Genomic DNA, 24708 nt, shown 5'->3' with positions numbered 1-24708 from the left:
TCTGCTCTGGAGTGGCAAACCTTGTCTGCCATTGACAGTGGCGACCTTATAATGCAGGCTAGCTGCAGGTGTCCTTGAAGCAGGTGGTACAGCTCACCAACTAGTCCCTTGCTGACCCAAAGCTTGTGGATCCAGTTCCTCATGGTCACTGCCAGGTAGGTGTAGCAGGGCCCGCAGGTATGGTTGGTGACATCATGATTGGTGTGGCCAATCTGTTTGTGGTATATCCTAATCTCCCCGTCTTTAGTTGTGTCTTCTTATGCTACATAAAGCATGATTGCTGTACTTCCCAAGCAGTCGTGAGCAGTAGAGTAACAGAGACATGCCAAAGGGTATTGCATGTTAGAAGCAGTGCTACACTCATAGGTGATATGAACAATGGTATTGTGGGAAACATTTTACAGGTCCTCTGTTCTCTGGGATCTTTCTGTTCTGTAGAACTCTTGGAATGAGTTTCTGTACTGTCAGTTTCTCTGTAATAATAACAATGAATATGTTGTTTCTCTCATTGAATAAATATTTCCATATTTCTGATGAATTCTGATGGTCTGATTCCATAGTTGCAAATGATTTTTGAAAAAAAATATTTCCTTCTCTCTTTTAAATTGTGACTTCAAGCAGTGTCTCTTTAATGTATAGCTAAAATGGGTCAAAATGCCGCTGGGTGGGACTTCAGCCCAAATATCGGAAAGTGAAACAGACCAGCTAAAGGCCTTCAGTACATGCTGCACGGAGGCTTAGTACAGCCCCACTCAAAAGGAGAGGGAGTAATTGGGATGTTACCGTTTTCTGGACCCTGCATCCCTGAATCCCATCAGCTGTAGCAATATTGCCCATCAGAAAATTCACCCAATGTAGCCTGACTGTCCTGAGGTCAATAACCCTGGATCAACCACTTTCAGCTCCTTCATTAATGGCCTTCCCTCTGTCATAAGGTCAGGAATGACACTGTTTGCTGATGATTCCACAAGGTTCAGCTCCATGCACAACTTCTGTGATAATGAAGTAACCCAAGCCAGCTTAAAGTAGGGCCTGGATAACATCCATACTTGGGCTAACAAATGGCAGATAACACCATGTAAGTGCCAGGTAATGACCATCTTGAACAAGAGAAAGCCCAGCCATCTCCCCTGACCTTCAACAGCACCACCACCACTGAGTCCTCTACAATGAACATCTCGGGGTCACCGCTGACCACAAAAGCTGAATTGGACAAACCGTGTCAACACTGTGGCTACAAGAGCATGGCAAAGGCTTGGTACTCTACGATGAGTGGCTCACCTCCTGACCCCTCAAAGCCTCTTGACCATTTACAAGACTCATGCCAAGAGGGTGATGGAATACTACCACTCGCCTGAATAGCCACAACACTCAAGCAGCTCAAACCATCTAGGAAAGAGAAGTTCACTTGGTGAACACCACTACTACTGGACTCACTATTTACCCCGTCCATTACCAGCGCACTGTGGCTGCAGTGTGTACAACTTACACGATGCGCTGCAGCAACTCACCAAGGTTACTTTGACAACACTTCCCTCCCCTCTACCAACCAGAAGGACAAAAAGTAATGTTGTGGGAATGCCATTACCTCCATGTTCCATCCAAGTCCCACACCATCTTGGACATATATCGCTGTTCCTTCATTGTCGATGGATTAGTATCCAGGAGTTGCCTACCTAATACCATTATGGGAGCACTATCACCGCAAGGACTGTAGCAGTTCAAGGAGAAGGCTCATCGCCACCATCTCAGGACAACTATGGAGGGGCAATAAACGTGACCTTGTCTACATTGCCCACATCTCGAGAACAGAATTAACTAAATTATCAAATTCAACAACCTGTTGTGCTAGGCCCTACCTCACAGGGATGGAGGTGAAAGGTTTTTTGTAGATATCGGACAGCTTCTCCAGGACCACCAGTGCAGTCGTGAATATGCGGTAGGTGTGGAGGAAGGTATTGAGGAAATCAATGCTGAGAAAACGCAGATCAGTCAGTCTCTCCAGCAGCCGCTCTACACTGGCGTAGCGAATCTGTGGGACTTTACAGGAGTTCAGTGTCTTACTGAAGCAGATATCGATATCATCGCTGTGAAGCCGGATATCAGATCTGAGGAAAAAAATGATTTTGTTAATTCATTTCACAAATCTTTTGTAATGTGTGAGTGATATTTCATTGTATAATAATGTAAGAAAGCTACTGATTGCAGGCTTGATTGATAGATACACCAGTAAACAAATCCATGTGCTTTATTTATTTATGGCTTCCCCACTGCCAGTAAATCTAACTAATTGACAGCCATGATGTCAGTGTATGCAGCAGTATTGTGTGGTTTTAATTTCATAGTTTTCAAGTCTTCTTTAGTTAGATTTGTTTTATTAGCTATTATCTTTTTAACAACATCCTGCAATAAATATATCCAGATGGCATTGTATGGCTACCTGGATTATGTGATTTTTATTTTCAGATAGGCCTGATATTGCAACCCCAGTGTACATGCTGCTGGGACCAAATTGTGTGGACTGCTGTGTGTGCTGGAAGAGTAGAGAGCTACACTCACCAGATATTGTCAGCTCAGGTGATGCAGGCTCAGGGAGTGTGACTACATGGGGTGGGGAGAGTCAAGGGAGCTTGCAGCCCTTAAAAGCTGCAGCTCCAATTCAAAGGGAGTTCTATAACTTTGTCTGTGAGTAGGTGGTGGAGTGATTGTGCACATGAACCCCTCTTTGATGTCTGGTCGTATGGGCATGCTGCTGTAGGGCACCTCACCAGAGGATACCAATGCACCATGCCTGGCAGGAGATGACAGCCAGGACTTCCTGCAGGACATGTAAACAGATACAGAAGAAGATGGCACACTTTAAGGAATCTGGAAAAGTAAGACTAACTAACAGCACCATGTACCAGATAGATGGGCCAAGGCTCCATGCCGCAAAATCTTTCCATATAAGCACTTACAAGTCTTGTAGCTCTGTCATTGCATTTCATACATAGCGATACTTCAGCAAGGCACACAGTCAAGATGCAACATAAATTGAAAGCCAGCTTCTGGCATGCCCTTGAAGGACTGCCCGGGTCAGTAAATGTGTGTCCTGATGCAAGGATTAGTGCATACATACATACATACATGACCTGTCGTTACACCTTCCTTTCTTGTCCTCTCAAGGACTGCTCTTCCTCCTCCAAATCCAGGAACAGAATTAGAGTCCCTAAAGGAATTCCCATCCTGCCTACTTTGCTTGCTGCAAATGAAATAGCAGCTGCAAGCAAGACTGTTGTACGAAAAAAAGATGTAAATAATTCCATGATCCAGCACTCCCAGCAGGGACTGGCCCTCACAAAAAATGCATCTCAAGAATTGTGGGGTGCACACTCATGATTTCCCATGATGCACTCCCATTGAGCTCCACTTCCTGCTGGAATCACCCCTTAGAAGTCTTGCATAACACTTACCTAATCATGTGAGGCACAGTAACCTTTGAATATTCCTCAAACACATTGGTCATTAGACCATTGCATCGTATGTTGTCTATACACTGCAAAAATAGAAATACCAGACAGTTAGAAGTAAGACGACATTTTACAGATTTTAAAATTAATAATGCCAATCTAATCCTTTGAGGGCTACAGTTTAGAGGACATTTTATAGGACATGAAAAGCATCACAAAATCATTTTTTCTAAGCTTAGTTTTATTTTCTATGTCAGTAGTAGGTTGAACATTCGGATCAACCTAAACCCATCAAGAGTGTGTGAGAGGTTACAAGGAACATCCTCCATAAACTGCCAAGGAAACAGACACCTTCCAGACCAATAGGGAAACAGGTGGATAAATGAATGTGGCACCATGGAATAGGTTCCATGGAAATTGCTGTCCCCAGACCATTAGAAAAGCAGAGGCATTGATAGAGATTGTCCATTAAAATGCTGTAGGAGTCACATAGTGCCTTTAATATAGAAAAATGTCCCAAGGCAGTACACAATGATCTCTATGTAGGGTAGAACATAAAATAAAAACTATTAACAAGAACACAATCACTCCCTTCCAGTCACGAATGGCAAAAGCCCATACTCGTATTGATGATTAACATGCGGTGAATTCCTTATTTTGCAATGCAACCCCCGACTCTACCATATTGTTAAATAAACAGATCAGTGGATCATTTGGATTTATCTTTTGATCTTCCTTTTTGCCTCAGTACATGAAAATCAGCTGCACTTCCCTTTATTCCTCATTTTAAACAGGATTCATTTATTCTTTGACACATCAATTATTGCAAAAAATGGATAGTGGCGTATCGATGTTATCCTTTCATCAGTGCTGACCGCTAACTCTGAAAATGCACGGGGCCATTTACACTGGTGTTGCACCTCCCTTAGGAGTGGGACTTCTATCCACCGATCAGCTGCAGCTCTGACCCCACTGCAAAACACAGTGTCAGCTAATCTAAATACCCTCTGGCATTTCTGTAATGTAATACAGCCGGGATGTTGGGGAGAGGGGGTGGTAGTGGTAGAAACTGCCAGAGCAGACTTTAAAGTTCAGATATTAACTCGTGGCAGATGTTGTGAGGGTGGGGGCCGAGGCAAATGGGAAATCCTCCGGATATCCACATTTTGAGGCCAGGGAGATTTTAACCTGTCAATCCCCCACCTGAACCCAGCGAAGAATGCGAGCTGGCTGGTGAGCAAAAGCAGGATTGCGCATGGCAGGAGGCTGCCCCCGGGGACCCTGGTAGTCAGTTAAATGGGTTGGGGGGGGGGGGGGGGGAGGGATCTGGAGGGCATCACCTTCGGAGGAGGGGGAGACACACCCGGGCCAGGGGAGGCACAAGGTTTCCTTGTAGTACCCAGAGTAGCACTCCTGCTCTTCCTGGCCCACAAAGAACAAAACAAGAATTTACGAACCTTTCTGGGCCTCTTCTGGCCCTGAATCCCCGCTTGCTGCCAGGTTGGCCTGGCGGGGAAGCCATGATGGCTTCCTGACACAGGCCTCGGATTAAAATTGCAGTCAGACCCAAATGATGTCATCAGAGCCCGATCTGCATATTTAAAGTAGGAACTCACTACTTTCCAACGGGTGTCTCACTCAAAAGAGCAGGTTAAAATCGCAACCCTACAGGAAGGCACTGGATTGGAGTCACTGCAGCCATTTTAACTGTCCATCTGCTCTGTTTCAGGTTGGAGCTTCCTGCCTTTGTTTTTCAATGCTGAGTGGGCAGAGAGCCACTGTTCTGGAACTCCAGCCATTTTTCCAACAGAATTTGCCAAATACATTGAAAATATACCCTAATAAATTGGCAAATTAATCAGGATAAATTGGTCTTACATTTCTTTAAGACTTCGGATTTTTCTAAAGAAATACGTGGACCATTTTAGAATAATATAAATGATGTTTACCTGGCTTATGTCACTTGTCCAGGCAGCTTTTTCCTGTCGAGATGGAGCTAACAGCACAACTGTGAATGGTGGGGCATCAGGAGACTCAACCACAATCTTGAAATCTAGATGTCCAAAGACATGACCAGAACCTTTTGCTAAAAGGTATAAATGAAATTCAATGATACACAGGACAGAAAGTATGTTATTGCGTAAAGTAGCAGCATGGCTTCCCCGCTGACTCTAAAGGGTAAAATTACCACTAATTATATATAACATGTAAAAAAGGTTTACAATTAAACATTTTGTTTGGCCTGTGCCACTCCACTGGTTAATTGGAACAAGTTTTGTTGATCACAACCCCATCAACCATTTTTTTTCACCATGTACCTCAATCGGTTCTCTCCAGAAATGCATCTAATTGGCCCTTGAGCCTGTTTATACTAGTCACTTCAACGCCCTGCCATGGGAGGTTATTCCACAGATCCAATACCTTTGTGTAAAAAGAAACCTGTCCAACTTCCCCTGTGGCTCTGTGGCTGAATTGATTGTTTGGTGTGGTACAGAGCCATATAGACCAGAAATGTCCAAGTTTAACCCTTAATCTGTACTCAGTTAGTTGACCTTCGCCAAGGTGATAGTTCAGGGGGAAAAATTAGCCTCAGCACCCTTGGGCTACCGAATGGGTGATATCAACCAACGTGCATGATCCTGATTGCTATCAAATGGTTCCTGCAGGAGGTTCTCCATGTGGATGTTGGGTGATAAATGGTCAGCCTTGCCTATGATTCCCTTCAGGGTGGAATAGCCTGCTAACACTCACTGTGTTAGGTTTTGACTATCGGGTGGTCAACTGCCGGAGTGCTTGATAGCGCTGGTGGGCACCTCAGCCTATTTTGAGGGCCAGGCCTCGTTACCAAACCCCCAATGGGCAGCAAGTGGAAAACAGGCAGCCCAGGGCCGATGTAAACGGGTTGGGAAGCCAATTTCAGGTCATTATCGCTCCCTGTTTACACCAGGCAGACTCCCTGTTAAAATCTAAACCACTTTCTAAGTGTGACCATTTGGGTAAAGTATTAGAGGGTGCCCAACGCCCGGGGAACTGGATCCTAGCAGGAGTCAGCACCGTCAGGAGAGCTGAGGAAAAAACTGAGAGGAAAGATAAATCTTCTGCCTGGCTTTTCTTCTTGCTCCTATCTTCCTAATTTTTAATGAGTTATCTAGTGCTTGTTTACCGTCTTAGCTTTTTTTTCTGTCCTTATTTTGCTAACACACAGTTAACAGCTAAAAATAAGAAAGTAAAACACCCAGAAACACAATTTTTAAAAATTTTTTATTTTAAAATAATTAAATGAGTTTCCCTATTAGCCCATTGAATGTTGTCACCGTATGGTGCGGTATGAGCCACACAGACTAGGGTGGCCCCAAGTTTGATCATTGTGTTTAATTCGGCAATCTCAGCTAAGGTGGACACAGTGTGGGGGAAGAAAAGGCTACAGCTGGCCTTGGTGTCCAGATTGCTGTCCAGGCCAGTCATCGTGGCCCTGAAATTCCACAAGCATTTTCTAGGCTCTCATCATAACTTCCATGAGAGACCAGTGGAACACCCAGAGACTCAGCATAATAAGCCATTTTCTGCCATTTATACTGTTTCTCTGCTGGGTTCTGCAGTTGTCCACTGAAGTTACCGCTGGAGACCGATCCTGTAGAACCTCAGGGCCAGGGATCTTTTAGGCATTAGGTAAGGAGTGAATGAGGCTCGGCTTTGATAATGACAATAATGGAATGATTTTTCCTCAGGGATTCTCCCGCTCTGTCGCAGTAACATTGGCGATAATTTGGCAGAAATCACACATCTGCGGATGGTGTCAACCGGGGCGGCATGCAGATGAAGAAGAGGAGGGAGCCAAGGATTGATCCTTAGAGAACTCCTGAGGAGATGGTGGGGAGGGAAGAGAAGTCATTGGTAGATGATCTGCTGCCTACAATCGAATAGGTACGAGTGGAATCAAGTGAGTACAGTCCTGTTGAGTTGGACAATGGAAGAAAGACATTGGAGGAGGATGATGTAGTTAGCCATGTCAAAGCCTGCAGGCAGGACAAGAAGGTACCACGGTCACAGATACAGAGAATGTCACGCATGACTTTGGTTTTGGTGCTGGGGGGAGGGTGCGGAGTGGGAAGGATTCTTTTTCCGCCTACCCCTAAGGAAGAGAACAAAAATATAATCACTTTTTCCTTCAGACCGATCCAGGCCTCTGGTTCCTCCTCTCGGAATGGCAGGAAGCTGCTCTGAGGTCATATGACTTCCAAGGTTTGGGCACCCATGTTGTGTCACTACAAGCATGGATTTAGCCAGGTACTACTTATTAAAATGAAGAATAATTTCTACCATTGTAAAAAGCAAATAGGGAAATCATTAAAAACCCAGTATCCAGGACATATAACTAGGAATCACTGTGTACTTACACTCATCTTCACTTGAATCAGGTTCTTCTATTAGGGTGCAGTCTATCAGGGAAAGAACGCCTCCAGTCTGAAGCAAGTAAAAGAATTACAAGTGAATACAGAGACTTTTTTGCTTCTTTCTTACTGTTTATTGTAAACTGATAACAAGACAGAAATAGAGAAAAGCATTTTCAAAGGAGGCTCCTCCTGATTTTCCCAGCACCCTTTTCTTGCCTGGAGAATGGCCCGATATCATGACAATGCTCCTGTAGTGTGGATTGTTGCCTGATTGCTGATCAACCAGATTGCGCTTTTGATGAATCTGGGTAAAGGTTCTGGACGAGGCACAGTGGCACCCTTCATTCCTGGTATAATTTCTGATTTAGCCCCGATTGTATGTGTGGTGCAAACGCCTATCTGTGCAGCTGGCTGGCTCTGGGAGCTGCGTGCACAGAGGTGCGATTTCTGAATGCTGCAGTAGCAGCAAAGTGCAGAATGTTTTTATTCCCCATCTTGCACTCAGGCATAATGCTAGTAAATATGAAACGACAGCTAACAGACCACACAGTAGTCACAAGAGTCCACAAACAAGGAAACTGATTACACGGCTTTATCTACATTAAAGAATTCTCCATTGTAATAATGCTGAGTGCTCAAGATTTTCCAATTACTTTAAATCATTGGTTTGCATTTTGCACTGAAAAAACAGAATCTTTATGATCTGAAATTTGTAAGATGGTGAGATTATCTTCAAAAAAAACCTCAGTAGGTTGAAAAGGCAGTGATAAGCAAGCAGCAAAAAAGTTTAATTTAATGTTTTCCCTCATGACCTGCAAATAATACATTGATTAATACACAGATGAAAGAAACACTTTAAAATTCAAGTAAATAAATCCTCTGAATCAAACACCCATTTCACATGAACTGAAGGGAGGAGGTTTAAAAATTCTCGCCATTTCTCACCAATGAAGAGTTCTTGAAAGCACATGAGCAGACTTGCAGATGATGCTCTTAAGGTGTTGATGCATGCAGTGAGGCAAAAGAGGGTTTCCCTAGTTGCCACTACAGGGCACCCTCCTTGGAGAAAAGTCATCTGAAGTACCTGGTAGGAGCTAGCTGACAGGGTGATTGTTCTATATTGTATATTGGCTATATAGGTGGAGGAAGAAGACTTAAGGAAAGGTGCCAAAGGAATGCTACCCTGGAAATTCCTATATCATGTATTTGTCCCTCGGCATCCTGTTACTCTTGCACTGTTCACCCCTCAGTCAACCGTACAGCCATTTGAATGCTGAGCATGTATGGCCATGTAGCAGAATGACACATATACAGGATGCAAGTTGTATGTGAAATTGCTATTGCTCTAAAACTTTAATGGTGCTTCACTGAACAAATTCTCCCAACTCATTCCGCCATATGAAGTATGACAATCAGGATGCGCTGCAGAACATAAGAAATAGGAGCAGGAGTAGGCCATACCGCCCCTTGAGCTTGCTCCGCCATTCAATCAGATCATGGCTGATCTTCAACCTCAACTCCACTTTGCTGTCCGATCCCCATATCCCTTGATTCCCCTAGAGTCCAAAAATCTATCGATCTCAGCCTTTAATATACTCAATGACTCAGCATCCACAGCCCTCTGGGGTAGAGAATTCCAAAGATTCACATTCCTCTGAGTGAAGAAATTCCTCCTCATCTCAGGGCCGACCCCTTATCCTGTGACTATGCCCTCTAGTTCTAGACTCTCCAGCCAGGGGAAACAACCTCTCAGCCTCTAACTTGTCAAGCCCCCTCAGAATCTTATACGTTTCAATGAGATCACCTCTCATTCTTCTAAACTCCAGAGCAAATAGGCCCATTCTACTCAACCTCGCTTCAGAGGACAACCCTCTCATCCCAGGAATTAATCTAATGAACCTTCGTTGCACCGCCTCTAAGGCAAGTATATCCTTCCTTAGGTAAAGAGACCAAAACTATACACAGTACTCCAGGTGAGGTCTCACCACAGCCCTGTACAATTGTAGTAAGACTTCCTTTCTCTTGTACTCCAACCCTCTTGCAATAAAGGCCAACATGCCATTTGCCTTCCTAATTGCTTGCTGTACGTGCATGCTAACTTTTTGTGTTTCTTGTACGAGGACACCCAAGTTTCTCTGGACACCAAATTTAATAGTTTCTCACCATTTTAAAAATATTCTGTTTTTCTATTCTTCCTACCAAAGTGAATGACCTCCCATTACCCCACATTATACTCCAACTGCCACCTTCTTGCCCACTAACTTAACATGTCTATATCCTTTTGCAGGTTCTGTGTCCTCCTCACAGCTTACTTTCCCACCTAGCTTTGTATCGTCAGCAAACTTGGATACATTATACTCATCCCTTCATCTAAGTCATTAATATAGATTGTAAATAGCTGAGGCCCCAGCACTGATCCTTGCAGTACCCCACTAGTTACAGCCTGCCAATCTGAAAATGACCTGTTTATCCCTACTCTCTGTTTTCTGTCCATTAACCAATCCTCTATCCATGCCAATATGTTACCCCCAACTCCATGAGCCCTTATCTTGCATAACAACCTTTTATGTGGCCCCTTATCGAATGCCTTTTGAAAATCCAAATATACGACATCCACTGGTTCTCCTTTATCTACCCTGCCAGTTACATCCTCAAAAAACTCTAATAAATTTGTCAAACATAATTTCCCTTTCATAAAACCACATTGACTCTGCCTAATCATATTATGATGTTCTAAGTGCCCTGTCACTACTTCCTGAATAATGGATTCCAGCGTTTTCCCCACGACTCTCAGGCCAGCAGGTCAATTCTTCCCTATTTTCTCTCTCCCTCCTTTCTTGCATAGTGGGGTAACATTTGCTACCTTCCAAGCCACTGGGACCATTCTAGAATCTAGGGAATTTTGGAAGATCATAATCAATGCATCCACTATCTCTGCAGCAACCTCTTTTAGAACCCTAGGATGTAGGCCATCAGGTCCAGGGGATTTATTGGCTTTTAGTCCCATTAGTTTCTCAAGTACTTTTTCTCTACTGACAATAATTACTTGAAGTTCCTCACTCTCATTAGCCCCTTGGTTCCCCATTATTTCTGAAATGCTTTTTGTGTCTTTTACTGTTAAGACAGATACAAAATGTTTGTTTAACGCATCTGCCATTTCCTGATTCCCCATTATAATTTTTCCTGTTTACTTTTGCTACTCTCTTCCTTTTTACATACTTGTAGAAGCTCTTACAATCCGTTTTTATATTTCTTGCTAGTTTACTTTCATATTCTATTTTCTCCCCTTTCATCAATTTTTTGGTCATCCTTTGCTGCTTTCTAAAACTCTCCTAATCCTCAGGCTCTTCTTGGCAACATTATAGGCCTTTTCTTATAATCTAATACTATCCTTAACTTCTTTAGTTAGCCACGGGTGGATCACTTTTCCCATGGAGTTTTTATTTCTCAATGGAATGAATATTTGTTGAGAATATTGAAATATTTCTTTAAATGTTTGCCATTGCTTTTCAACCATCCTACCCTTTAAATTTAATTTCCAAATCTACCTTATCCAACTCACCCTTCATACCTATGTAATTGGCTTTATTTAAGTTTCAGACTTAAGTACATCACTCTCGAACTCAATGTGAAATTCTATCATATTATGATCACTTTCCCCAGAGGATCCTTTACTGTGAGATTACTAATTAACCCTGTCTCACTACACAATACAAAATCTAAAATAGCCTGTTCTCTGGTTGACATATTGCTCTAGGAAACCGTCTTGAATGTATTCCATGAACTCGACCTCCAAACTACCTTTGCCAATTTGGCACTTTGACACCGTCTGTGGTCCTTTGCACTTTCTGAATTGTAGCAATGAGGTGGGCTTGGGCAGTGTTGTCATGCTGCTGTAGTTATTCGATATGAAAGAGGATGACATTGCTGAACATTGAGGGAGACTTTCAACTGCTAGCCACCCATTTCTCGCCTGAAAGAGTCTAGTGGGGACCTTGTGCATCTATTTGCCTGCCCGAATCAACTTTCAAGTGGGCTTTTAAATGGGGAACCATTACGCCTGCCCAAATCAGGGAGGGAGGCTGTTTATTTATGTAAATCGGGATCCCGTGCCTGTTGTAGGACCCAATTCCTACTTTCAAGGAGAAAGGGGCAGAGCACGCAAAACGTGTGCCAGTCCTAATAGTCCAGGAGTTGAGAGACCTGACTAGAGATTCTTAAAGGGATTGCTGGAGGCCTCTCCAAAAAGGTAAGTTGTTGGGATTTTTAAAAAAGATTTTTGTGGCGCTTTCTCCAGGCCTCACAAAAATCTTCTGGCTTGCTGCCAGCCTGTTCTCGCATCTCCTGACATATGTTCCCTCACCCAACCAGCCTTACCTGCTGGCCGGCTGCATACAACAGCCAACGGATTTTCCATCTTGGGAAAGCAGGAGGCTGCAGCGTGGCGTCTGTTTGGTGCCCACAGCTCACCAATAAAATGTTAATACAAACCTGAATCTGAACGTGGGCATCACCAATATTGCGTCCGTTCGGAGCGCAAACCGGAAGCTCCCCCCCACTCCATGTGTTAGTGACTGATTTGATACATTTCTGGGCAGAAAATACTGCAGATGATCCTATACCAGCTTGGAAGGAATTGGAGACATAACAGTCGAGAGAGGACATGGCCTTGACTGCCACTGGCAGTGCTGTCGCTATGGTGGAGGCTGGCCGTCATGTCCTTACAGAGATGGCACAGTTCTAAAGCTCTTGGTCATTGCTATTAGGTGTGTCAGGATTTGCAACTAGGGTTGGTAGCACAATCGCGAGTACAGGCAGTCTTGCTCTGGTGCCAGCTGATCACGTTGGCAAGCCTTCTTTCTTGACTTTCGCCTACATAACAGTGACTGCATTCCAAAATGCCCCTTTAAAATATAGCTATGTAGCTTTAAGAGTTTCTTCCCCTACATGCAATACTGCTGCTGGCCTTTAATACCCAATTTTCATTGGGCAGAGTTAACACTGGGCAGGATTTGTGGCTGAAACATGGACAATCCAGGGCTACATTGCAGTGCACTCACTGACAGACTATGCATCTATAATCAAGCTCTCACACATTGTGTAGGAACAAAGGATGGTGACGAGCAACGCAAACCAGAAATAGCGCTGTGTGCATTACTGGCGGAGACCAAAGAGAGTGATTTTCTATTCCCCACTTGCTCATTTTGCTGCCTGCAGAACCAGTCCCACTGATGAGAAAATTTGCAGAAATAGCACTTATGACCACGATTTATCACTGTGAAAATGAGGACCAATATTAATTATTGACAGTTCAAGGGGTATGGCCAGCAGAGAGAGAGACAGACAGAGAGAGAGAGACAGACAGAGAGAGAGACAGAGAGAGACACACACGCACAGGCTGTACATTTATCCATTCATCCCAGGTACACACTCCAAAGTTTGTTCTTTGAATCCTCTGAGATGAAACATAAGCACTATATAACTGGAAAATGCAGCTTTCCAATTTATGATGTTTGAGGTAAGCATAGCTCCAACTTGTTCCCCCCTGTTCAGGTCTAGAAAAACATTAAAAGGGTAAAATAGAAATATGAAAAAAATGTTTTACTATCAAAGTATGCTTTTGAAAAAGCAGCCTAAATGTTTCTTTAAACATTTATTTATACAGTCTGTAGGTTTGAGAGACATTGCAGGGTGTGTTGAGAGTTACCGAGAAGTGAATCTCACCTTCAAGAGATGCAGTTTTCCTCCAGAACTTCTTGTGCAGATTAAGAAATGTTTTGTGAATAAGAAACACTGTCTTTCTCCTTCTTTCTTCAAAGAATGAGAACCTAAACGAACTTTGGCGAGCTTTCCTCTCTCCACCGAAGGCAGCTGTATGAGAGAACCTGGAATGTCAAAAGTATTCAGATCACCATGACGGAAGAATACTGGAAGGACTGTGTGCTGACAATATGTAAATTGATAGTTATTAATTATGCAGATTTCAATCATTGTTCAAATTATCAAACAAATAAGAAGGAAAACAAAAGAATCCTATTGTTCGATGTGTAGGAATGATCCCATGATCCGGTTAACATTAGATATTAATATGAAATCAAAAAGATCCTTCATATAAGCTATTTTAAGCTAAATATAAAATTATGGATACCTAACTGCCCACCTTTCATGGCTGAACCTAAACATTTGAATGTCAGCAAGCTATGCAACTGAGTGGGGAATAACAGCCAAGTGTGTTTAGATGGCTTGTGTGATTGAATGGGAAAATAAAATCACACAGATGCAATGGAGGGTTCTCTTAGGAGGTCTACTGCTCCACTGAGGCAAAGAGATCTTTATCGTGCATCTGGTTGTGCTATATCTGATCTGGGAGTGCTCAATGCCAATAGTGGATGTCAAAAATGAACCGTGTATCAGTGATTTTTACTACACTAGTGAAAAAAAATAGAAAGTCCTGCAAGCACAAGATTAAATTGAGAAGCAAAATTCAGGATGAAGTACACCCAATATAAATACTCTACCTTCCTGAGTACTTAGAAGAAGAAAAAACACAATATTTGAACTTAGAAAGAGAAATCATAGTTTTAATACTTCCTGCAGGCTCTTGGAGTTTTTATCTTTCACTGTTTCAAAATCACCAGGGACCCACAGTTGTACAGCACAGTTCAGCACATGATAGGAAGCCTTTCTGAGGTATCAGACTTCAACATTCAACATACAGCACTGGCTGAACACCGAAATAGTACTAAATGCTAAAGTGTCTGACATCTTCCTGATCCACAGCGATGACTGAAAAGGTTGCCAGTCATTCTAGGCTGTATGGATGCACTTGCTGATAGAACTCATCACAGTTGATGTTAGAGACTCTGGCCTAGAAATTGGTTGATGGGGCGTAAAACGGACGTTGAGGCATCCAATATGGCGAGCACATACATTCCGAGCCGGAAGTACACTACCTGCCATGTTGGTAAAGGCAGAAAAGAGGCGTCCAGGGTTCCTGTTTAAGGCCCCTTTTGCAAAATTGGTCGGCCCAAAACGCAACTCTGGATCACTCAGCTCCCCAGACCAGTGTTCAGGAAAATGTGGCCTACATGCAGCCACTACCAAAAGGTACGTTGTGTTAAAACATAGTTACCTGAATGTGGAACCAAGAGGAGCAGGAGTGCTTCTCTTGGCTCCACTGCAGCGCCGTAGACAGTGCCAGCTCCCACTCCACCCCATCCTCCCAATCGCCACCCTCCCAACGGCACCCTCCCCGGCAGAGGTTGCTTCCCCTCCCTCCCCCATCTGATCACCTACCCCCTCATCATGGCCTCCCCCATCACAGGATCTACCTGAGGGCCACTGCTCACTGGCCTTATTTAAATGAGGCCCAAAGTCCAATATTGGGTGTGCCTCGGGCCTACCCATTCTGGCGCAGGGTTTGTTACCTGTGCCCAGTTCACATTAGCCTGTGCTAACCCATTTTTAGACCACTCACTGTTAATAATGGAAGATCTGAAGGACAAAACAGAGGCAATTTAAAACCAATTTTTTTTTCCTGTTTGTAAAATTTTTTTACTTAATGTACTTCTTGTAACTTATCTTTTAATTGTATCAGAAGTAGAATTTGTTCAAATCTAAATTATGGTACATGTTGAAATGATTCAGAATCAGAATGACATTTTAACTGAAACTGTAAATCATGTCTCCCACACGCACATCATTCAGTGGCAAGAGACTCATTTCAATTTGGCCAATTCCTGATAACCTGAAATTATAAATACAAGTAACAGGCTACTTTCTTTTCTGAAAATATTTTACTATGACACCAAGCTGAAAAAAAATCTAAGAAACCTGTTGAAAATAAACAAAAAACTCTTTTCTCAATACATTACAGGTACCTGAATAAAGTAAGCCTGGGATTATTTCCGGGAATCTCTGAAAGCTAGACCATGATACCCCACACAAAAGACTATTTTAGGGTTATAAACTGTATAATGACCTCACAGGGTGATTTCTTGCCATTTTCCCCAGGTCTGTAAGAGGATGTGCCTAACCCCATCTGGGCACCTCACCTGATGCTCAAGGCAACCCACTCAGGTCACTGTATCAATATCAATTTGCATTCCAGCAGCTAGGAGAAGAGGTAGAGGTGAAGGGAGAAAATCAAAGGGAAACTCATGGAAGTATATAGGAGTTGATAATGATATCCTGGTGCTGCTCTCTGGGTGGCCCATGCACTTGTGCTATGAGGTGACCTCACACTATAATACGAGGTCAGCTCCTTTGCATATTGTCACGGTGCCACTGGTGGACAACACATGCAATTAAAGGGCACACTACCTGTAAAACTACATAGTACAGCTACTGAGGGGTAGAAATGGCCACAGTAAGATCAGGATAATAAACGGCACCCTTCCAGGATGCATCTGTAGAGTTCTTGCTGCAGGAACTACTAGCGAAAAGGGCAATCATTTTGGAGCAGAGTAACATCCTCCTCTAAACATAGCACAAGAACAGCTTGGATGGATGCAACAGAAATAGTCTCTCCTGCGGCTAGATCAACGGAGCAGGTGAAGAGGAATTTTGCTGGTCAGTGTTGGGACTAGTGCTCCTTTCAATATATAAAATTGATCTGGACTTGGGTATAGAAGCCAAAATATCAACATTTGTAGATGAGACAAAAATAGTTAGCTGCGCGTTCGGGAGGACATAGGAGAGCAGATTGGTCAGCTAGATGTCAGATGAAATTTAATGAAGACAAATGCAAGCTGATACATTTTGAGATGATAAGGAAGGGACATTATATACACTAAATAGGAAAACACTGAAAGGTGTATTGGAATAGAGAGACTTAAGGGTTCAGAAAAACAAATCTTTAAAAGTGGAAGGGCAAATGAATAAAACTGCAAGAATATATGGGATCATAAGTTTTATAAAAGGGATAGAGAATACAAAAGCAAAGAGATAATGCTAAACCTATACAATCATTGGTTAGGCACAGTTAGAATACTGTGCCCAGTTTTGGGAACCTTATTTTAGGAAAGATGTCAAGGCCATGGAGAGGATGCAGGAGAGATTTTCTAAGATGGTATGAGGGAAGAGAGGCCTTACTTACATAAGAACATAAGAAATAGGAGCAGGAGTAGGCCAATCGGCCCCTCGAGCCTGCTCCACCATTCAATAAGATCATGGCTGATCTGATCCTAACCTCAAATCTAAATTCATGTCCAATTTCCTGCCCGCTCCCCGTAACCCCTAATTCCCTTTACTTCTAGGAAACTGTCTATTTCTGTTTTAAATTTATTTAATGATGTAGCTTCCACAGCTTCCTGGGGCAGCAAATTCCACAGACCTACTACCCTCTGAGTGAAGCAGTTTCTCCTCATCTCAGTTTTGAAAGAGCAGCCCCTTATTCTAAGATTATGCCCCCTAGTTCTAGTTTCACCCATCCTTGGGAACACCCTTACCGCATCCACCCGATCAAGCCCCTTCACAATCTTATATGTTTCAATAAGATCGCCTCTCATTCTTCTGAACTCCAATGAGTAGAGTCCCAATCTACTCAACCTCTCCTCATATGTCCGCCCCCTCATCCCCGGGATTAACCTTCGTCAGGTGAACACATCGTTCACCTGACGAAGGAGGTAGCCTCCGAAAGCTTGTGAATTTAAAATAAAATTGCTGGACTATAACTTGGTGTTGTAAAATTGTTTACAAAAGGGATTAACCGAGTGAACCTTCTTTGTACTGCCTCGAGAGCAAGTATGTCTTTTCTTAAATATGGAGACCAAAACTGTATGCAGTATTCCAGGTGCGGTCTCACCAATACCTTATATAACTGCAGCAATACCTCCCTGTTTTTATATTCTATCCCCCGAGCAATAAATGCCAACATTCCGTTGGCCTTCTTGATCACCTGCTGCACCTGCATACTAACTTTTTGATTTTCTTGCACTAGGACCCCCAGATCCCTTTGTACTGCAGTACTTTCCAGTTGCTCGCCATTAAGATAATAACTTGCTCTCCAACTTTTCCTGAAGAGACACTAGAGAAAGTGGGGCTCTTTTCATAAGAAGGTTACAAGGAGACCTGTGGGGGGGGGTTCCATATAATTGTATAGAAATTACAACAAAGAAATAGGCCTGACATTATGGTACAAAAATAACAGCAAACATTAACTGGTACAGGGACTTGCAGTAATATCATGATTGAGCGGGCAGTTGCAAGAGCAGAAAATTGGCCTTTCCTCCTACACCACTGGTATCACCTGCTGATACCTGCAAGATACATTGGTATCTTGTGCTATGTTCAGAGGAGGATGTTACTCTGCTCCAAAATGATTACCCTTTTCGCTAGTAGTTCCTGCAGAACCTCTAAAGCTGTCATCAGCATAGACATACAGACATACGAGCAGAAGATGAGACTCAATGATCTGTTCTCATAGTAACAGTAATCAGAAATAAAGGAGCTCTGAACCTTCACTCAGAGGTAGTTATCACAAGCTTTTTTACAAAAGCAAAATACTGCAGATGTTGGAAATCAAGTAAAAACAGAAAATGCTGAGCAAGTCAGGCAGCATCTGTGGAGACAGAAACAGAGTTAATTTTTCAGGTTGATGTCCCTTCGTAAGAACTGGAAGAAGTTGAAGATTAAACAGTTTTTAAGCAAGTACAGAACCAGGGAAGGGGGGGGGGGGGGGTTGGAAAAAGAGGGGAGGACCAAGAGCTCACAGTGGGAGTGGGCCAGGGAATTAGAATGGCAAGCGATCGGCAGGTCAGGACCTGAGTAGGACCGGAATAAAGAATGTTCCACGTATCCCACAAAAAGACGGGCATAGCTGGGACCCATAGAGGTTACCATAGCGACACCTTTTATTTGGAGAAAGTGAGTGGAGTCAAAGGAGAAGTTGTTCAACGTAAGAACAAGTTCAGCCAGGTGGAGGTGGTGGTGGTCGACGGGGACTGATTGGGCCTCCATTCATGGAAGAAGCGGAGGGCCTGCAGGCCATCCTGGTGGGGAATGGAGGTGTAGAGGGACTGGACATCTATGGTGAAAAGGAGATGATTGGGGCCAGGGAACTGGAAACTATTAAAGTGGCGGAGGGCATCAGAAGAGTCACGGATGTAGGTCGGAAGATACTGGACAAGGGGAGAAAAAAAAGAGTTGAGATAGGAGGAAATAAGTTCTGTGGGTCAATAACAGGCTGAAACGATGCTGAGCTCTTCTTCTGTCGCCATCACCTCCGCACCCACTTCTTTGGCCAGGAGTCTTCCCCCCGCATAGCGGACCATTAAACCTGCTGACAAGGGCAGTGCTGTTGTTGTGTGGCAAACAGACCTCTATCTTGCGGAGGTTGAACGCTAACTCTCCGATACCTCCTCCTACCTCCCCCTGGACCATGACCCCACCGCTGAACATCAAGCTATAGATTCCCAGACCGTCACTGACCTCATCTCCTCTGGAGATCTTCCCCCCAGGGCCTCTAACCTCATAGTCCCCTAAACCCGCTTCTACCTCGTTCCCAAGATCCACAAACAAGACAGCCCCAGTAGATCCATCGTTTCAGCCTGTTCTTGCCCCACGGAACTTATTTCTTCCTATCTCGACCCTATTTTTCCTCCCCTTGTCCAGTCTCTTCCGACCTACATCCGTGACTATTCTTATGCCCTCCGCCACTTTAACAGTTTCCAGTTCCCTGGCCCTGACCAGCTCCATTTCACCACGGACGTCCAGTCCCTCTACACATCTATTCTGATGATGCCACCTTCCACACCAGTGCTTCCGATATGTCTTCCTTTTTCTTCAACCGAGGATTCCCCTCTACCGTGTCCGTCCCATTTCCCGCACTTCTGCCCCAACCCATTCCCCTCCCTCCCAGAACCATGAGAGGGTCCCTCTTGTCCTCACCTTCCACCCTCCAGCCTCCACATTCAAGGTATCATCCTCTGCCATTTCCGCCACCTCCAATGCGATGCCTCCACCAAACACATCTTCCCTTCCCCTCCCCTTTCAGCATTCCAAAGGGACTGCTCCCTCTGCGGCACCCTGATCCACACTTCCATCATCCCTAACACCCGCTCTCCTCCCCACGGCAACCTCCCGTGCGAGGATAGGAGATGAAACACCTGCCCTTTCACCTCCTCCCTTCCCACCATCCAGGGCCCCAAACACTCCTTCCAGGTGAAACAGCAATTTACTTGTACTTGTTTCAAGTTAGTATACAGTATTCGCTGCATACAATGTGGTCTCCTCTACACTGCGGAGACTAAACGCAGATTGGGTGATCACTTTGCTGAACACCTCCACTCAGTCCGCAAGCGTGACCCTGACTTGCCGGTCGCTTGCCATTTTAATTCCCCGTGACCACTTCCACTGTGACCTCTCTGTCCTCGGCCTCTTACATTGTTTCAATGAAGCTCAACGGAAGCTCAAGGAACAGCACCTCATCTTTTGATTAGGCACTTTACAACCTTCTGGACTCAACAACGATTTCAATAATTTCAGATCATGACCACTGCTTCCATTTTTTCGGACAGCAGGTGCTGGTAATGGTTCTGATGTTGCCATTCACAGCTCCTCCAGACCCATCTTTTGTTTCTTTACTTGTCCCATTACCACCCTCCTTGTCTTGCACCATCATCCCTTTTGTCATTTAATCACATCTGCCCTCTACCTGATCAGAGACCTGCCCTTTTGTTCTTTCCTCCCCTCCCCTTCCCTGCTTACTTGCTTAAAAATTGTTTAATCTTCAACTTCTTCCAGTTCTGACAAAGGGTCATCGACCTGAAACTTCTGTTTCTTTCTCCACAGATGCTGTCTGACTTGCTGAGGATTTCCAACATTTTCTGTCTTTATTTCAGAAGCTTTTTTACTCTCTTTGACTCTCCACTTTCATTGTAACTATAAGAGAGATTTTCCTGGGTCTAAGGCCAGGCACACTGGATTGCCTGAATGCAGTGAATACTGGAAAATAGGGATGGTTGGAGTGCATTCCTGCAACGGAGTCTGCTCAATTCCTCTACTAAAATCTCCCCATATAAGCTCAGACATTGAGGAGCTCAGAATCTCCATGTTGTCATAACCATTTTTCTACTCTCTTCCTATCAATCCCGTCTGTCTCATTCTTATGGTCATTCTTTTGAAATTTGCCCTTCTCCTCCAACTGAGGCCAATAGCGATTGTGCAAAATAATCTCTTCTTATATTCATAAGCACTGTGTGCAACCAATCCCATTTCACACACAGTCTTCATATGCAAAACCTTTTTTGAACTGCTCCATCCCCGACTGAGTTTTGGATTGAGTAAATGTTACCACAGTTATACACACTGGTCAGTTCAAAAGGATACGCTCAGTCACAGCTCCCAACATTCCCCATTGATCCAATGAAAGCAATATATTGGTGGGTTTAGTGTTTAGGAACAAAAAGATGGTTCCCTGATGTGGAAGCCAGCCACTGCTTAATTTTTGTCCAATATAAAGTTGGATTAGTCTTTAAAAATAAACATAGGAGAGAAGAATTAGGCAATTGTAGAGCCTTACCCTGCAATACCTTTTTTCAAAAAAAGGAATAACCACAGTCAATGTAATTTATTGATATTTTTCCAACAGCTTTAGTGATTTGGGTGCATTTTCCTAAAATCATAAACTTTCAACACCTGTTCTTTTTCTGTTTCACATCAGTAGCACATGAAATAACTAAATTATCTTCTGGAAATACTGGTTTATTGAAGTAAGCAAAAACTCTTAAAAACTAACTAACGATGATGTTGTTAAGCAGCCATCACATTCACTGCTGGTCTTGTACATATGCCATTACAATTATGCAACGTCTGATCCTGACAATCAAAAGAGGTTTGGAAACATTGCTAGATGTATTTTGTTCTCTCCATTTGCACCATCCATGTAGGAAGCTTGACCCATGCACCTTTGTTCATTTGTGAGGAGATGAATGGTGTGGGTACAGCCACCATTACCGCCCATCACAAAACACAATTCAAATAGGTGCATGTTATCAGCTTTTTATCCTCCATGTCTTCAAGCCATTAAAATCATATTTTTATGGCAGCACTCCATCCAGCAACCTGGTGCAGAACTGAAATACAGGCCACTAAGGGACACAAGGATATGGGTGGCTGAGGGCAACAGATTTGACCCTTTCGTCCGATGCCATTGTAAATATGTCTCAGCCTTTAATTTATGATAGATGAAATGCACTTACCTTGGCGTACAAATGTCTGGCTTGTATCCAGCAATATGTCGCATCCTTCCACTATCGTTCTTTCTATTGCGAGATTTTTCCTAATGTTTTCTGTGTCACTCACTTCATCGTGCATTACCCTGAATATGCACAACAGTACAGTCATTAAACATGATACAATGCACGGCATGTAATTGTGCTTGTTGCACAGTGAAGTCACAGGAAATTATTGTAATTAGCTGTATACACACATGGCGAATTAATATAAACTAAGGATACTTAGCAAGGGATGAGACTTGTTCCTGAGTGTGCTCCATTATTATGAAGTATAATGTGTCTGTAATTATCAAACTCTGGCAGTAACTTAAACTCCACTCCAACAATAATAACTGGGTAAAGCTTCATCACCTGTTCAATGGTTTCAGATCAGTTTAATAATTCTATGTTACTTAATGATCACATTCCTATCTCTTCTGAGTGCAACAAATGACTAGTTGCCCAGTGCTGCAGGTGCCATGTGTCAATAATGAAACAGAGATTTAAAGAGAAAGGTTGTGCAAACAAGGGAATAAAACATTTTTGTTTTAATTTTGTTAGAAGTGTACAAAAAACATTAATGTAATTTATCTCATTTCATTCTGGCTTTTAACATGTAACACAAGGGAAGTGAAATTGGTCTTTGGTGGTAGGTAGAACAAGACAGGCAATGGTGAATCAGCAGCCCAATGGAATAGAAAATCGGGTAGGATGTAAATTCGCTATCGCCCGTTTTGCGTTACTGCCAAAGACCAATTTCACTCCCCAGGCTAGCATAAGTTTTGCCAAATACTCTGACCTGTGCAGCAGTGAGGCTGCCAGTAGAAAACTATTGGGGTTAAATTAAGCTCTATGATATTAATGTACCAATGCTTAACACACATGAAATTCTTTTATCCATTATTTTAAAAAGACAATAACCCATATAAAAGCATTCATTCACTAAATATTACACTGTGATTTCACCCTAGCTGCATGTATGCATTGCTCTTATCTCAGTGTCACCATCACTTCTCAGAATGGAAGTGAACCTGTCTGTAAATAGGTTCCCACAATCTAAATAAATATATCTTTTGATTTAAGGAATTAATTGAAGTGGTTGAATTAATGACTGAAGATTCAAATTTTGCACAGCATCATTCACTTATGTTACAGAATTCAAGAGTTGAGCTACAAAAGACCATTAAAGTACCCTCCAACAGCAACTTTAAACTTAAAATTAGAAATAGCCAACTTGTGACTGTGGTACTTATTTGCCAATTTACCTGAATAAGAATGACAGCAAAAAAGAAGAATGACTACAAAACATATACAAATTTGAGTTGTCTCAGGGCAAATAGGGATGGGCAATAAATGCCAGTCTTCCTAGCAATGCCCACATGTTGAGAATGAATTTTAAAAATCCTTTCCTCTTAACTTAAATTCTTGATAACTGGAATAATCTTGGTCGCTTCCTCTGTTCCCTCTCGAGGACAATGACATCCTTCTTATGTCTAGGTAACCAGAATTGCACATAATGCTCCAGATGGCTGCCTGACCAATGCCTCACATAGTATCTCTTAGATTTGTATTGTATTCTGTAATAATATAGTACAACCGTTTAAAGATGTTCCTTTTCTATCAGTGTTCCGTAGTCATTGAGTATGTAATTTAGACATTCCCATAATAATTAATATCAATTAGCAACTAGTTTGAGGCAGATCGTTCCAGCCCGAGTACTGCCAGATGGAGCTTTGTAAGCAGAGGCTGAACACTCCTGTAAATAATATTGTTTCAAAGCATAAGTAAAATTTATTGCTTTTCATTCAATCTTAGATTACAAAGAACCATGAAGCAAATTCAAGTCAACAACTAATGCAACGCAGTTCCTTATTTGACGTTGTTTACTGCAACTAAGCACTGAGCTGATGATGTTACAGAATGCTTTTTGGTCACCCAATGTGTCTGACATACACAAATGCTTAAGAGTGTCCAAACCAAGCTATTGTGAAATCCACTCAGGTAATATTTCTGTTTGTCTGTTATAGAGTGCACAGCTAACACTTTTGCTTGGTAAGGGTACCAACGGTGGGAAAATGTAGTTGAGGCAGAGATCAGCCATGATCTAACTGAATGGCTCGAGGGCTTGAATGGCCTACTCCTGTTCCTATGTTCCTCTATCCCCATAGGGACACACCCCACTTACCTAAATCCAGAGAAGTTAGGTGCAGCTTAGCAGAGGCAAGGCTTAGGCAGCTTGAAGTGCATGCAGGAGTTCTGCTGGAGTTTAACCAGCTAAAACTATACAGTTTACCAGTGCAATGCACAGTGGTTCAGCCAGGAGCACTCTACTTATTAGGGTATTGGCTTGCAGGGTTATCTGGAACTTCTGGAACAGAGCATTTCCCACACTCTGGGGTGCCTCAGTGCAAGAAGGGACAGCTCCCCAATGTATGGAAAACTTGAATCCTTTGATTTAATGCCGAGGTTCACAAATGGGGGGTGGGCATGTGAGGAAGAGCGGCGAGGTTAACGGGGGGATGCGAAGAGGACAGGCTGGTCTAGAGTTCAAGCTGTGCCTTGGGTATCCCAGTGGGGGTGATCACTTGTGTTTCATCATCACAGAGATTGTCCAGAACCACCAGGGGAGCATGGAGATCGCTTTATGGG

At 43.1% G+C, this 24708-nt stretch overlaps 1 protein-coding gene across 1 annotated transcript in view; it reads right to left on the bottom strand.

Moving 5' to 3' along the window:
* Positions 1 to 24708, bottom strand: part of rasgrf2b (Ras protein-specific guanine nucleotide-releasing factor 2b) — a 210223-nt gene that overhangs the window by 76559 nt on the left and 108956 nt on the right. Inside the window, exons 9-14 of the mRNA XM_067982782.1 lie at positions 22045 to 22163; positions 13568 to 13728; positions 7847 to 7913; positions 5399 to 5535; positions 3453 to 3535; positions 1860 to 2108 (exon numbers count right to left, since the gene is read on the bottom strand). Coding sequence (XP_067838883.1) covers positions 1860 to 2108; positions 3453 to 3535; positions 5399 to 5535; positions 7847 to 7913; positions 13568 to 13728; positions 22045 to 22163 — 816 coding nt within the window. The remainder of the gene's footprint in view (positions 1 to 1859; positions 2109 to 3452; positions 3536 to 5398; positions 5536 to 7846; positions 7914 to 13567; positions 13729 to 22044; positions 22164 to 24708) is intronic.

Source organism: Heptranchias perlo, chromosome 4 (assembly GCF_035084215.1).
Source record: "Heptranchias perlo isolate sHepPer1 chromosome 4, sHepPer1.hap1, whole genome shotgun sequence".
NCBI classification, from domain to species: domain Eukaryota; kingdom Metazoa; phylum Chordata; class Chondrichthyes; order Hexanchiformes; family Hexanchidae; genus Heptranchias; species Heptranchias perlo.
Note: the sequence above shows the minus strand (reverse complement) of the source record. Positions and strands in the feature narration are given on the sequence as shown.